This window comes from Ursus arctos, unplaced genomic scaffold, assembly GCF_023065955.2.
Source record: "Ursus arctos isolate Adak ecotype North America unplaced genomic scaffold, UrsArc2.0 scaffold_34, whole genome shotgun sequence".
In the NCBI taxonomy this organism is placed as follows: Eukaryota; Metazoa; Chordata; class Mammalia; order Carnivora; family Ursidae; genus Ursus; species Ursus arctos.
Genome location: NW_026623030.1, coordinates 11,097,593 through 11,113,326, shown reverse-complemented (window position 1 = coordinate 11,113,326; position 15,734 = coordinate 11,097,593). Strand labels below are relative to the sequence as shown.

General features: G+C 53.5%; 1 protein-coding gene across 5 annotated transcripts in view; it reads right to left on the bottom strand.

Annotated features, from left to right (window-relative positions):
• Positions 1-1,218: 1,218 nt before the first annotated feature.
• NF2 (NF2, moesin-ezrin-radixin like (MERLIN) tumor suppressor) overlaps positions 1,219-15,734 on the bottom strand; it is a 75,903-nt gene continuing 61,387 nt past the window's right edge. For 2 of the 5 annotated variants that reach the window (XM_026484772.4, XM_026484775.4), the window contains one exon: positions 1,219-4,081. In XM_026484772.4, coding sequence (XP_026340557.1) covers positions 4,031-4,081 — 51 coding nt within the window. In that variant the 3' untranslated portion in view covers positions 1,219-4,030. Of the gene's footprint in view, positions 4,082-14,019; positions 14,628-15,734 lie in introns of those variants that run through there. The other 3 variants (XM_044379034.3, XM_026484773.4, XM_026484777.4) reach the window with 3 other exon arrangements.

Below are 15,734 nucleotides of genomic sequence, written 5' to 3'. Positions count from 1 at the left end.
CTGAGGTCTGGCCAACAACTTTGAGTTTACAGCACTGTCAAACTTCAAAAAAAAAAAAAAAAAAAAAAAAAAGCAGAGTAGGACTCCACTGGTCTCCCCAGTACCAAAATACCAGTAATATTAGTTCTAACCCCACTTAGTGGAGCTCTCAGGACTTGTATGGGCATATTACTATCTTTTGGGGGTTGGGGTTGGCTTTAAAAAGTCGTAAAAATATTGTCTGGGCAGCTTTAAATGACCCGTATTTATGAAGGGCTTTCTCTGGAAATCAAACTATTTCCAATCACTGTAAATAACATAATCGACATTTTGAAGAAGTAAAGCACCTTCATATGATTTATCTAATTAGCTACCGATTTTATAAATTTAAAACAAAATGTTGTCTACAAATCTTGCAATTTTCTAATTCTATAACTTCAAACATGTCTTTCCAAAATGTATTTTCAAAACTATCTATATTTACCTCCAACTCCTGGAAATTTTTGAGTATTCTGATAGGTTATTTTCGTGATTGGCCCGTACAGTGGAGACCTGAAATGTATTCTGCAATGTGGCAGGGCCCTGAGAAGTCCTGATAACGCATTACGCCGCCTGAATCTTTCATTTTACGCTGCCTGATTTGAGATAGAGGTGTCCTATAGTAGTTGTGGTCTTAAAGGATTTTAATGCATTGAAAAAACAGAAACAGAACAGAAAAGCGTAAGCTCTGCAGCAATGCTTCCCAACTTGAAGTGTGAATGCCACGTGGCCTGTGACAACAGCAGGCCTCATCTGTCCTGTGGACCGTGCCCAGGGCCCTACTGGCTCTGCAAGCCCCACACCCAACCCCCTCCTCCAGAGCCCAGAATGCAGACACCTGGAAGCAGAAGCACCTGGAGGGGTTGCCCAGTCCGGCTAGTTTTCAGGTCTGGCATTGAGGACAGGCAGGGGGCGTGGAAACACAACGCACTGGGACCCTGTCCAGGGCCCTCTCTATGTGACACTGAGTGCCCCACGGCAGCGGGGGGAGGGAGGGCGTTCCCAGGTGAAAGTATAGTAAAGGGTGCTGTCATCGGCCTGGAAAAGGTGACATGGGGCCGGAGTTGAGGTCCCAGGGCAGTCAGGGAGGGCTGAGGCCCCGTCTCCTTGGCGCCCATAAGAGCGAGCCCTACCACCCAGCCCATCTTGCCGCCTCCGTGGCTGGGGCAGCAGACACACCAAAGAAGCCCAAGACACTTCTGACAGCTTAGAATTTTTATTAAAACAATCATTTAAATTACAACCATCCCCGGAATAGAAAATAGCCTTCCATGGTCTGGCCCTGACAGGAAGCGAGACTCAGGCCCCGCTGGAGCAAGTGCGGTTTGACATCTTGGAAAAGGGGTGGAGCTTCCCTGGAAGCCCACGAGGGGCCTGCCTGGCCCAAGAGCAGCTGGGAGGTGCTGTCTCCCCACTGAGGCGGCCCCTCCGGGGGCTGCAAGGCCCAAGCCCTATCAGCGAGCAGCACTCTGTCCCCTGTCCTGGTTTTCTGCCTCTAGATTTGCTGTTTTGATTTGTAAGAGAAAACAGAGGGAGAGAGAAGCCTGTCCCCAAGATGACAAAACATAGTCGCGTAAGAAGTGTTACATAATGCCACGGGGTGTTGTCTAGGGGGGCCTGGCAGGTACGTGAATAACTGAGTGGACGCCCCAGGTCAGAGCGCTGCTGGGGCCGAGGCAGAGCCCCGGGCAGGACGAATGAGGTGGTCTGTGCCCAACAGCAAAGGGCCAACAGCGCAGCCTCACGGCATGTCACCAGCCGGGCAGCCCAAGAACCGTCAGAAGTGCCCATAATGAAGTCGCTGTGGCTAGGGCCCTGCTCTCAGGGGAGCTCAGCTTATTCCTTACTTAATAAGCAACCATGCCCCAAAAATGTTCACTTGGAAAGAACACAGTCACCTGAGCCACAGGCTCAAGTCCCTGAAAACCAAGCTCCTCTTTCATTCCTTTGCCTTCCAAGTGGCTCAAGACCTGAGGGCCACCACCCTCTCCGCCTATCCATCTCGGGGAGGTACACGCCAGCTCCCGCCTCCAGGGAGAGCTGAAGTGTTCCTGGATGAACGAGGCTCTGCGGGGCACCCCCCCCCCCCAGTCTGCTCTCGGGCCCCAGGGTGCTCCTGCCACAGCTCACATGCCAGCTGGCTCCCTTGTGGCCATGTGGCTCGGCATTTCCCGGACTTGGAACACACACACAGCAGTTAAATAATAAAAAAACAAAGCCCGACAACATTTATATAAACCACTACCAGGCTCCTGTGCCCGGAGCCACTGTTACAGGTTCGATTTACAGGTCAGGAGGAAAGTAACTCGCCATGGAAATTCAGGGATAGCTGGTGAGCCTGCGGAGACGGAGCCTCAACACAAGGGCCAGGCCCCACATTACAGACGCCTCAGGACTCCCTTCACCGGGGCCACATCTCGGGGGAAGAGGCTTTTGAGGGACAGGGAGACACAGGGAAGCTCCCTCAGCCACAGCCATCCACACTTGGCATCCAGATGTCCGCCCTGCATGCCCTAAGGGGTTTGGGGACCCACAGGGCTGCCTTCCTCAGGGCAGGGTGGCCCCAGATGGGAGGTGGCCAGCCTGGGACACCGTCAGGTCAGCCTGACTGTGGACAGAAGGCAGAAGAGTTTCTCAAAACCACGCAGGACAGCCAGAGACACCCCTACTCTCAGGAAATCTCCAGGCCCTCACGTGTCTCCACTTCATAAGCCTCTTTTCGCTGGTTCAGACTTATCTCCTGCTCTGTATAACAGCCCCACTGGAAGGATCTGAATGGCTGGTGGGTCACGCAGCACCACCAAACCACAGAGAAAAGAAAGTGGCCCCAAACTAAGGAGCGTGGTGCCATGCGGGTGGCTCTGTGACCTCCTGCTGCCCGAGTGGCAGGGAGCTGTGCACAGCAGGTGCCGAGCACCGACAGTGAGGGGACACCGGGCCTGTGCATCTGGCTTGTGCTGGGAGGAGCACAGGGGACCCCACACGGCCCAAGGGGGAATATAAAATAAAGGGCCGTCTGGGGTACAAGGGCAACACCAATACAATCAAGGCTTAGGAAGGGCTTGCCGGCACGTGGCCACAGGGAAAGGTGATTCAGGTCAGCCACACAGACTGGGGCCTCAGAGCCCTCACGGAACCTGGCCGGGCTACCAGGTGCTGACTACACCAGCCCGCCCCAGGCAGGAAAGACTAAGGCTGAAGGGGGTGAGGAAGCCACGCAGCTCCCGCCTGCCTCTCGGACCCTGGTCTGAGGTGGCAAAAGAAGGGGAGCGAATGTTCTGTGTGGAACAGATTCCTACACAGCTCTGCTGGCCTCCCTGCCCCTCTGCTGGCAGCCAGCCCGTCATCACAGCTTCTGCCTAAAGTCTTCCCCCAGTCACAGCTGCCTTTCCCATTCCCCACCAGCTGGCAGCCAGAGCGCGGCCTCGGGGGCGCCTGGGCTGAAGACCCATCGCGTGGCCTGTCGTGAGCCACAGGCTGGCTCACCGATGACATGTGGCAGGCAGGCTGACAGGCAGGCCACTCCGGGCCTGGGCTCGGGCGGGCCACACTCCTCGCATGCCAGTTCCTCACCAGTGGAGGAGATGAATGTTCTGGAACCCAGGATGCGGTGGGGGCAGTGGCACCAGCCTCCCCGTCTGCAGGGCTCCTGTGCACTTCACTCCCTACAACCACTTCTCTGGGCTGGGGAGGTCAGCACTGGATAGTGAGACACACACCTCAGGGTGCCTTTGACAAAGGAAGTACGGAACCCCACATCAGATGAGGAAAGACAAATACTTCTTTAAAAATTTTAAAAAGAACTAGAACCCCACGAGAGAGCTCTCTGCAGGTCACAGTTCAAGGCAATTGCACGTGAAGGGGGTTGGGCTCTCCACTCAGCTGGGCAAAGTTCCAGAGTTCCCACGAAAGCCCCCAGCCAGCCCACCTACGATGACTCCCACGGTGGCTGACCCATCCCTCTGGTGCCGGGAGCAGCAGATGCGACAGATCCTGGGTGGCTGGGAACCTGCTAGAGCTCTTCAAAGAAGGCCACTCGGGACTTGGCGCTCTGCAAGGTGAGCTGCAAAGAAGCAGAGAAGAGGTTGAAACGGGGCTGGATTTCTGCATTCACGCCACGTGCCGTCCTGCCTTGGGGACTAACCTCAGGGCTGGTTTGGAGTGAAAGGGAAGACCGCTCAGACAGACGCTGAAGAAGCTCCCAAGTGAGTTTCCAGAGTTGCCCAGGAACTCAAATCAGGAAGTGACAAATGAGGACATGCCAGGAGGGATGGCTGGCGGACAGGAGCATGTCAGCAGGAAAGTGTCATCAATGTCATCCTTTCACAGAGGGCAGCAGATCCCTGGACACTGTCAGAGGGTCTCACGTTCCCGTCTACAAGAGTTTCTAATGTGCCTCTGTGGGGCCCTGCCTGTGGCCGTGTCACCTGGGACGCAAGGCTCAGAGGACCAGCTTGGCGGTACAAGACTCAGGCAAGGCAGGCCTGTGTCAGACAAGGAGGCGTGTGTCCCTTCCACTGCTGGTTCCCCCGGTGGCCCCCAAAGCAGACTTGCCCATGACCTGGCAGCTCAGAGGGGGTTTCCATCGACAAGCTGGGAGGCAATGAGCTTTCTAGTTGGGGCTGGTTCCGGCAAGGAGGACAGTGCCCGTGGGGCAGTGCTCTGTCTGGAAACTACAAGGCCTTCCCAGGAAGGCTGCTGTCCTGAGAAGCACAGGGTGGGGAAGCAGCAGAAGGGAGGGGAGATGATCAGGGGTTGAGCTCCTGGCATGGTGGAAAAGGCACTAGAATTTGTGACCCCCTGAACTGCTGAACCCTAATCCCCTGACTCAGGAGGCCACTTCCAGGATCTCCCCCAACAGAAGCATCTGGCATGGGCCTCCTGCAGTGCCCTGGCTCCCCTCCTGACATCACCCACTTGGGTGAGACTGTGTTCTACATCCAGCTCCTGGACTTCGCAAAGGGGGGTCTTCAGGGAAGGGGGACACAGGGTACATACTGTTCATCTTCAAATCCCCCAAACCCACTAAGCTTACTGCTTCATACCTAGTAGCAGCTCCAACAACGTTTGTTGAGTGAATCAAATGTAGGCTAGAGAGAAATGGTGGGATGCACAGGAAAGGCAAGAGCTCACACGGGGCTGAGAAGGCCCGGGCACTAATTCTCCTTTGTCACCAGCTTGCTGCGTGGCCTCAGTGGACACCCTTGACCTCTCTGAGCCTCTTCCCTCTGGAGTTAAACCACGGAAGCCGGCTGGATGGTCCGGCCCATTCCCTTGTCCTCTGCCAGTCTCTAAATCTAAAAAGTCCTTCGTACTATCTCAGCTCCCTAAAGGGTGGGGGAGGGAGGCTCGAAAGCCAAAGCTTCTCCATCAAACAGGAAGCGTCAGTGTGCTCAAATGAGACAGCTTGAGAGCCGGCTCTTTAAACCCTGCCAAATCTTGTGGCCTTGAAGTTCCTGACTAACAAGCTGAGTGTAGGGAGGCATCCGAGCTGTCTTCTTCAGTGGAACCAATTTCAGAAGCCCTCTGGAAAACCCAGCTCTATTAGGAATGGAGAGAGCTTTCATTTCTTTGCTTAAATGGAACTCCCTCTACAAGGGAGCCAAGTTTGGATGGGTTTCTCCCTAAATGCAGTCAGAGGAGAACGACCAGGAGTTATGTGCTCTGTGATAATGGGACTCACAACGGTAACCGGGAAAGAAGAAAGAGAACCTGAGAATCACTGGGACAAAATCCTCTTGGGGGAGAGTTTAAATCAAAAGGTGTGAAACCCAGAGGCTCCTGGACGGCACAGGTGGTGAAGAGTCCAACTTGGTTTCAGCTTGGGTCATGATCTCAGGGTCCTGGGATCGAGCCTCGTGTCAGGCTCTGTGCTCAGCTTGGAGTCTGCTTGAGATTTTCTCTCCCTCTCCCTCTGCCCCCCACCCCCACTCATGCTCACACGCACGTGCTCTCTCGCTCTCTAAAATAAATAAATACATCTTTTTTTTTTTTTTAAAGGTGTGAAACCCAATGTCTCCACTCAGGTTTCTTCCACACTCCCAGAGAAGACCTCAGGTGGGCTCCTCAGGGGGACAGGGAGATGCCCACAGCCCTTCCACACACTGAGTCACACAGAGGCAGAGCCAGGCTGCCTGATCCAAAGCCGCTGACCAGCTGGGTGGCCCTGGGCAGGTCACTTATTTGCTGTGGTCTCAGCTGCCCACTGTGAAGCGGGGATGGTGGCACCCCTTTCTCACAGGGGGACGTGCAGAGTTACTGGGAAGCACCGTGAAGCACTCAGCACCATGCGTGACGTGCGCCGAGAACTCAACAGCTGTTATTACTAATCACAGCACCACATTTTCCCCCCTACCCCCAGCTCTGGCTCCTCTCCTTCCCGTGGGGGAGCAGGGCAGAGTGCAGGTTAGAGGCGGTGCAGGAGAAGGCAGGCTCACGCATTGGGCTGGCCCTCACGGCCTCCGAGGCAGGGCAAGAGGATGCCCCCGAGAGGCCTGGCCACTTCCCCAGGCAGGAAGCCCAGGCTGTGGGGGCCTCCGAGAGCCTTCCGCCCGTTTGTCCAATGTTGGCTCCAAGAATTCCTGGATCCACTACCCGAGTTGCGTGCTGGCTGTCCCCTCGAGGTGCCAGGGGAAGGTTTTGGCAGCTCCAGCAGCGCCAGATTCCAGTTACTCAAGCACGTGTTTGTTGGGATGCAAAGCCCTCTTCGGGTGGGTAAGATGCTTCCCTGGATCCCCACCCAACACTGCATGGCAGGGGCTCAGCCTGACCTCTTATCCTGCACGAGCAGAAGTGGTACCCCAGCCCGAGGAAAGGTTTGGAGCAAAGTCAAATACCGGCCACACAGAAGTAGCAAAGCACCGCAGACACGTGGCCTCGGTAAGAGGAGAGAGCACCACGGTCTTCCATAAGGCACTAGGCTGCTACAGGGACAGGCAGACCCACCACACAGAGGGGGCTGACAGGACTGCTGCCGCTGGGGATACTGGGAGCCTCCTGCATCGGCCCACAGGCAGAACTGACTACTGTGTGATTCCTGGCGGTCCTAATTCCATTAGGGACCCTGCCGTCTGAGGAAATTACCTCCACAAGCCCACTTATCTGCTGCTGGAACCCGTCCAGCCACCACCCCGGCCTCTGCCTGCTCTCCCTTCAGCAGCATCCTTTATCTTAGACATCAAAATGTCCTCCTCCTGAGCTAGCCAGCTCTCCCTGCGCTCGCTCGTGCAGGAAAGCAGGTGGGGGAGGCAGGAAGTGAGAGGAGGGTCTGCAAGAAGCAGCCTTGGGCTTCTTTCCTCTGCCCGGGGACTCAGAAGCCCAGGGGCAGAGGTCAGGAGGGCCTCTCGGGCACTGCCAACAGCAGCTCCCAGCTGTGCTCCGGCCTGGTTCTTCTCACCTGTGGGATCTGTCACCACCTGCTGTTTCTAGAAAGCTCACTGACTGTCACGTTGACTGTACAGCTAGAGGCAGGAGAGAAGGGGAGGGCTCAGAGGATCATGGCACAGAGCAAGCCCTTCAGAAAACAAACTGCCTCTGTGCGTCTTTGTGTGCTCATGAGAACTGGCAAACAAGCGTCCTGGTTTCCCTGCCACCCGCCCATGCCCTAAGGTGTACGAGCCCATGTCAGCGTTTGGTCGGCCTTCTTGCTGTGACAGGCCCGGCTCTCTCCTCACAGCACCACAGAGACAGCCTGACGAAGGCCCTCACCTCCCTCCTGCAGGTCACACTGTGAGAACTGAAGCCAGTCCCGGGAGCCCCCACCACCACCCCGCACTCTCTTTGGCGGCCCAGCAATAGCCCTCCTCGCCCTCCAGCCTGAGCTGCTGGGGGGGGGGGGCACTGCCTCTAGGAGCAAGGGCAATTCCCCAAGTACTTGCGGTGTGGGCTCCATGACCACACTGCCAAGGCTTATCTCCACGCTCGACCAGGAAGAGGTCTCCTCCCAACTTCAGTAGGTGGTGAAAGCCTCAGGATGCGTCGCGGACAATGGCTGCAACACGCTGGGACCTGCGGAATCTGCTCCGCCTGAACACAACTAGCAACCATGTCTGCCACGCGCCATTCAAAAGTCACACCGACTCCAGACAAGGGCCAGCCATGGGGCTCCTGGAGGTCATGCCCAGCTCCTCCGGAAGCTGTACACCACAGAGTCCCTGCACAAAGCCCCCAGGCCGCAGTGCTCTCGCCAGTTCCCTGAAGATGACTAAAAGAACATGAAGTTTCCTCACCAGGCACTGGGCTGACCCGCTTCTCTCTTCCAGCTGTCTCTTCACATCTGATTAAAATCGGCCGTGTGAATAATACAGGAGGAATTAAGTTCTCTCTTGACCGAACCGGCTGGTCAAGTCTGTCACTAATCCAATTCCATTCTGAGGAGACAAACTCCCTTTGCTTTCCCTGCTGCAGCTCTCTGCAGCTTGGTTTTTATCTTACAGGGGCTCTCATCCACCTGTTGGGCCTGGACCCTTCTTCCTGCCCAGCATCGACAGCCACGAGCCTGGCAGGGTCCTCTCTCCTGCCCATGTGTCCGTCCAACTGCCAGTTGTCTGCGGCAGCCACCAGGCCGTGAAAGGGCAGGAGAGGGAGCCACTCAGAAAGCTACACCTCTTTCAAGCTACCACAACTCTGTGGTATCACCGCACAGACACGTCCATCTGATCACAACAAGCTCAGATACGGGAGACACATACGTCTCCTTAAAAAGACACAGGCGGCTGGATCCTCTCAAGCCTCGGCAGCAGCAGGTGCCCAGCAGGTTCTCCCCAACCCAGGCACGCACGCCAGACGCAGACTCAACTGGTTCCTGCTCACTGGGTAAGCTTTCCAGGCGGCCCATCAAGATTCGACGATCTGGCACTTGCCCACTTCTGAGAAAGGGCTCCGGGGTCTGGGGACAGCAAGCCTGGAAGGCACCTGTGACAAGCAGCAGGCTCACCAACCCCTCCCAGCCTGCCCACCAGGGGAAGGCGGCCAGCTACAAAGGATCCTCCGGCATCATTCCCAAGAGTGCCCCCTGCTGGAAAAACACAACACGAGGCGGGCTGCCAACTCTCCTTCCAGCTCTCCTCTAAAAGTCCTTTTGGGGGAATCATTTCCCAAAGTGATGGGAGGGTAGCGAAATGTATTCCGGCACGGAGCCTGCAGCAGCAAGGCTGCTTGATTAAGAATGAATTACACTTTCATCAGCACATACAGAAAATTGATTCACAAGGCCGCATGTGATAATCTTGTTCCTAAAGCAAAAAGTGGCTGCGTGGGGGTAGGCAGGACACAGAGCCACTTCGGCTATCAGTGACAAGAGAAAGGAAGCTCTACAATTAAGCTGGGAGAACAAAACTAATCAGAGCACCAGGATTCCTCCAACTAGTCTCTGGAGGCCTTGCCTCAATCTACTCATCCCGAGGGAGGAAAAAGGAAGGTGGGAGGGGGACCGTCGAACTCATTTTAAACAATAAGACCCACAACGCTGAACCCATTTTAGATACTAACCTAATAAACTCTAGGCTCGGAGACTCTGCTTGTCCCATAAAAATGCAGCGGAATTGAAATGCAAGCCCTAAAATCATGTTATACTTCCTCTCCGCCACTACATATTGAAAACGAAGGAGCGGGGGAGGGCACAGATTCAAAAGGACAGGCAGATTCTCTGGCGCTGGGATCCACCAGGAGAAAGCCAACTCTGGAGCGGAAAGGTGACAGCCAAATCCAACAGCGGCAAATTCCAACATAATCTTCGGTTTCGGGTGTAATCAACATTCCCCGTTCCAAATCAGAGTCGAGGGGGCAGCGCCAGGGAAGGGGGAAAAGTTGCCATAAAGTGGCCAGATTAAGCATTTCTGCAGTCTTGCTAGTGACGGCTTGCACCCAAATGCCATCTGGTGATGTGCATGGGGAGAGAGCTGTGCACACACTTATTCCTAAGCAGAGGTGGGATGAAAGGCCAAGTCCATCCCAATTAACACATTCATTCAGTTTGGTATTAGCTTCTTTATCTGCTCTGGAGAGAAATCGGCCAGGGAAAACCCAGAGGGTGTCTTTCGTAACATTAATCCTTTAGGGACCTAAATCAGGAAGATGCCTGGAAACGGAGGTGTGCCTGTGTCTTGAGCCGCCTGTGTGATGCTGGCACGGCCCTTTGCTACCCCGTTCCTCCGCCTGGAAAGTGGACTAATCAGCCTGATTCACCTCACTGGGCAGGTAGAGGCCAACTCACAGCCACGGCGTACTCTGAGCGCCGAGTACCTCAGCAAAAAGGTGCAGATATACTGATGTCATTTTCAAATTGCCAATATCAGAAGGGAAATCACGGCAAGGATCGTAAGAACAGAACCTCCAGGCCGCAGAATGAGTTTGCATCCCGTCTCTTCCCTCCCACTGTTGCAGTAACAAATCAGGTGCCGGAGGAAAGCTGCACTGAAACACATCTTCAGAGCTGAGGGACCAAATGGGATGTTTTACTGCATCCAATAAGGCCCAATAATGTCCTCAGGCACTTCCAAATGGTTGTAAAATATCCTAGGAGGGCAAAGCAGGCTTTGTACGCTCCTCAACGCCTCCCCAAAGGGCAACTGCCTGACTGGGTGAAGTCTCCCAACCAAAAAGAGGAACTAGGTCGTGGTCTTTCGGAAAAGAGGCTGACAGAACCTTCTATCTAGAGAGCTACCAGAAACAGGCAAGACAACAGTAAGCCCTCGCCAGTGGAGAGGGCCGTGGACATCTAGCTGGTGCGCGTGTGAGGTAGCAGTGGCCCCTGGGGATGAGCCCAGGTGTCCCGTCCAGGAAGACCATGCTCCTTGAGACCAGCCCACGCCTCCCAACACCTTCCCTGAGCTTCCCACAAAGCAGGGAAGAGTTCGCCACTGCCCTCTCTTCCAAGTGTTTTCTATCCACACCTGCCATGCTGTTGCTCCTTGCTAATCCTTGCTCCCACCCTGCGCCCATCCCCCTTTCTTCTCCTGCACCCCCTCCTGACTCTGCCACCTTTCAACAACAAAAGAAAGGTTCTGGAGCTGGGGAGCCAGCGCGCTCCCTTTGATGCCAGGGCAGAGAATGCCACACCAGGCAGTGCTCAGTTTCCAAAGCAGGCAGAGCCACTCGGATCGAGCGACCGGGGTCACATGAAGCACACATGACCAACGGAAACCGTTCAGAGCCGGCCAACCAGAGGTCACCAGGGAGGCTCTGGCCGTTTGTTTTAATTGTGGGAGACGCCTTTCACGCGTGTTCAATCTCAGCCCGTGATTTATCGCTTCCCTGGGCGTTTTAAGTGTTCTACTTCACTTTGCCAGCCCTGCATCTCCAGGGGAGTCCGTGCAAATTGAAGATGACATTGGACTTTTATGTCTTACTGATCTGAGAGGCGGCTACAGCTTCAGAGAACTGTCAAGGTTCCTCATTCCTGTTTCTCCACCAGTGCAAACTGCAGCTGGGCCTTCATGGCTCCAACCATTTACTAATAAAATAAGCTTTCTAAGCTCTACAACCCCCATGATTTCTCATCTGTCAATTCCCTTTGAAATCCTGTGCTTCCTTGGAGATCAGGGGCACAAAAATGATGACACATTTACAGGCACTCAGACCAGCTCGGGATCGGGGAGTGAAACCTGTCCCTTGAGAGGGGATGAAAGCAGGACCTTGATATGTGCAAACTCTGGGACTGCATTTTCACCTCCCAAGTGTGCAGCACAGCTGGCCACTACTCACCTTATCAGCACTGTGGCTCTGAAGCCCACGACACCTGTGTCCCCCTTACCCCAGCCTCACTGCCGGACCTCGCTCCCTCACTCGAAAGACTCAGGGGCCAGGAATATGTCACTGTCGCACTCCCTGAGAATGAAATGAGCCTAGGTTCTTAGGGGCGGCTTTTGATCACTAGGTGCCCCTCCGGGTCAGGTGCAAATGCCAAACCAGTTGCACTGAGTATCAGTTGTGGGGGGGGTGGAAATGTGGGAAGTTATGATTAGCAGGAGGAGCAAAAATATACCCCTGCAAACTCACATCAGATTTGTAAAAAGAACCAGGGAAGTTAATTCTGGCTTTTTCAAAGTTTTTACCTCCAAACACATTAATTAATTAATTGCTGAGGTGTTATGGTGAACTATTTCCTGTGTATTATCTCATTTAATCCTCATAACAATCCTGGGCATTAAGGACTGTTTTATTCCCTTTTTACAGGTGAGGACACTGGGCTTTAAGAGAAAGTAAGAATTATGGAGAAAGTACGTGGCAGAGCAGTGGTAAGCTCAGTTAACCAGGCCAGACAGCCTCTTGGCATTTCCAAGGGAACACGGTAACCCCTGAACCTAAGGGTAAACCCCTGGAATTAGCTTAAGCGCTCCTCAGCCCCCGAGGGTACCGCGCAGTGTCGGACACGGAGGCCTCACAGGCAGGCAGAGGAGTACTGAAGGCGAGGAGGAGGAGGAGGCACGTGCCCGGGTTATGGCAGGCAGGTAGACCCATTCTTTTCTTGAAGAAATCTATGATCAGAAAACATTGAAAACAGAACAAAAAGCAGTGCAGGCTGGTTTGAACCAAGACTAATGAGCGCTCAGGACACTGGAAACTCTGAAGTTCACCACCAGCCCTTACGTGTATCTCATCCTGGACTTTGTAGATGGAGCTCCGCCCTTCACATTCTCGGCGGCCGCACTTCCAAAGCCCACCATGGTGTTTCCCTTCAGCGAGGCTCACTCTGGCCCAACCCCAGAGCTACCCTGGTACAGGCAGGCAGCTGCTCGGCAAGCGTGGTCACTGGCTGCAGGGACCACCGGAAGTCCAGACGATGGAAAGGGTATCAAACTTCACGTGTAGCAAAAACTCCATTATTTCATCTAGTGATCCTGAGATAAGTCCAGCTGTATTAAAAGCCAAGTCCATGCTTTTATTAACCCTCAAGTAATCAGAATTCTTGATTAACTGGAACATGGCAGCCTGCTTTGAAAACAAGTTCATATCAAGATGTTTAAAAAAAAAAAAAAAAGGCTTCTGTGAATGTCCTAGGAGCAGTACAAATTTGACTACAAATCAAACCTCATTTGTCTATAATAAGAGCTCAGTGAGAACTGACGGACAAAATCAGGCCCCCGAAGAATCTAAACGTTCTGAATCATTACAGAAAGAAGAAAGATGAAATCCTCTCAAGGTGGAATGGTATGGTCATACACAGGCATAGCTGACAGCACAGGCTCAGCCGAAAAGGGACTTTCTGCTGGACCCTGTGTGAGCCGCGGAGTCCAGGAGACCACAGTGGATCCACTCCACGGTCTTCTGGGCACCATGGGGTCACTACCTGACAGGTGATCCACTTGGCCTGCCCAGTTCCGGGGTTGGTCATACTGCCCTGTTCACAGCGTGCACTGCTTGGTGTTGGGGTGTTCAAAGCCAACATGTGGTATGAAAGCTGAAGAAAGAGGAGCCTGCTAACTCAAAGCATCACACACAGATTGGGGTTCATGCTATGGGTTCTTGGAACCACTGACAGATAGAATCCATCTTGTAATGAGATCCATCTGGGACTTTAATAGCTAACCTCTCTTGCTTGGATAACAACCGCAAATAAGATCTATCTTATGCCAGATCTCACTTTTTGGTAGATAGCTTCCAATGAGTTTATCTTATTCTAATAGCAGAAACTGTGCTAAGGACACCAAAGGACACATCCTACATGACGGTCAGGAGTTGGTGGGCCCACCGGCTTGCATACCGCTGGGGCTCAGGTGAGGACAGAGGGAGGATGTTACGTTATTACCGGGCATAATAAATTCTCCCCACTGCCAAGGCACGCTGGGAGGATGATGAACTGTTGCAGAAGGAAAGCAGCAATCGTTCCACTAATTCACTCAACAACCACTGACTGCTCGTCTACCGGGTGCCAGCCACTGTCCCAATGTGAGTTCACGCTGACCACGACTCTGCCCCAGGCTGTGGTGGAGCTGGAGCAGAGACGGCCTTTAGAGCGCCGGACGGATGGTCCACTTAGACTGACTACAAATAAGACCACTGTGCTGGTGGTTTGCTTTACTTGGAAAGAAAATGGTCGTGTACAGAAAGGGGAGGCTCTAAAAGAAAATGAGGGTGTGCGGGCAGCCCCTTCCTTCCACCACCAGAAGTAGCCGGGTATGACCATGGGTCTTCAGAAGCTGTCACCACATGAAAGGTCTTGATCTGGAGTTAAAGACACTCAAATCCCATTTCCATGCTAGGGCTATTTATCTGAGGACTACACCACTGAGACAAAGGACTTTCAGACAGACCTCACTGGACAAGAAGCCATGACCATCCCCAGCCCAACGATGACACAAGATGTGAAGGACAGCCAGTCCTACAGCCCCATGACATGCTCTTCAGAACGAGGCAGACTTCTGGACCCCTGGAGGCTGGTCTGGCCCCAGAAGGTGGGATGCCTGCTCTCAGACTCAAAGCATGCTGCGGCCAGTACCCGGGCGCCACCTGCCCTCGGGAGGGCTCCGCATGGCCCAGGGACAGAGACAGGCAAGCTCATGCATGGGTTAGTATCACAGAGGGTAGTACCATCACCACATACAGAGTACCTGGGAATAACCTACTTTGAGGGCTCAAATGCAGATAGGTCTTCTGCCTTGGGCTTGAGGCTAAACCAGAAAAATAAAATGAAGAAAAACAAAAACATACCCTGTGATATCAACAATGCCACATGTGCCATTTGCAAAATGCTCAGACAGGCCTGAAATTGTGACAAGTGACTTCATTTGTTTATTTTTATGGCTTGGAAACAGGTCTCTCCGGCTTTCAGCACGCCAGGTTCCCGTGGCTGAGGGACCAACTCACCGCAGCAGCTGCAAAGATGAGACGACTCCGGGTGCCCAGACGAGGAACTGGGGGCCGGGGCAGGGGAGCCTGAGGCAGCTCCTTCGAGGGCTGACTGGCTCACTGGCCCAGTTGTCGTTTTACCTCTCGGCTCCCTGGCTGAGGCCTCACTTTAGCTCCTCTTTTGCTAATTGTTTAACAATTTCGTTTTGGAAGGGAAACCCAGTAAATGACGGGAGCCAGAGGAAAGAAGAGTGTGGAATGGGGAAAGGCCTTTCCTTCTTGGTTATGCTAGTGAAAGGAATGCTCTACTGACTGCACCCATCAACAACGGCAAGGAGCTACGGAGCCCTCAGGAGTCTTCACATACAGCTCAACTACTGAAAACAGATACTCCTGGGGCGCCTGCGTGGCTCAGTCTGTAAAGCATCTGCCTTCGGCTCAGGTCATGATCCCGGGGTCCTGGGACTGAGCCCCACGGCGGGCTCCCTGCTCAGCGGGGGCCTGCTTCTCCCTCTTCCCGCCCCCGCTCATGCTCTCCCTTGCTATCTTGCTCTCTCTCAAATAAATAAATAAATTTTTTAAAAATAAAAATCTTTTAAAAAAAGAAAAAAAAAACCACAAGACCCCTTAACCTGGGACACCACTTTAAAGACTAAGGTAAAGATTAAAAAAGTAAACCTATCTAAACTATCGTGGTCAAAACTCAATGAACAGTCTAACCTTAATGACACCTCTTTTACAGGTAAAGCCTGACTCTGGGCTATCAGTCAGGAGCAGACGACCGGCAGGAGAGGTCATTTCTGCTTTGCCCGACATGAGAAAAGTACACTCTTGGGCTGACATGTATATGGGATTAACCTTCCCTAAAATGCTGAAAGCTCAAAATATCAGTAGAGAACGATCTGAAACTGCTAGCAACATAAAGTCTC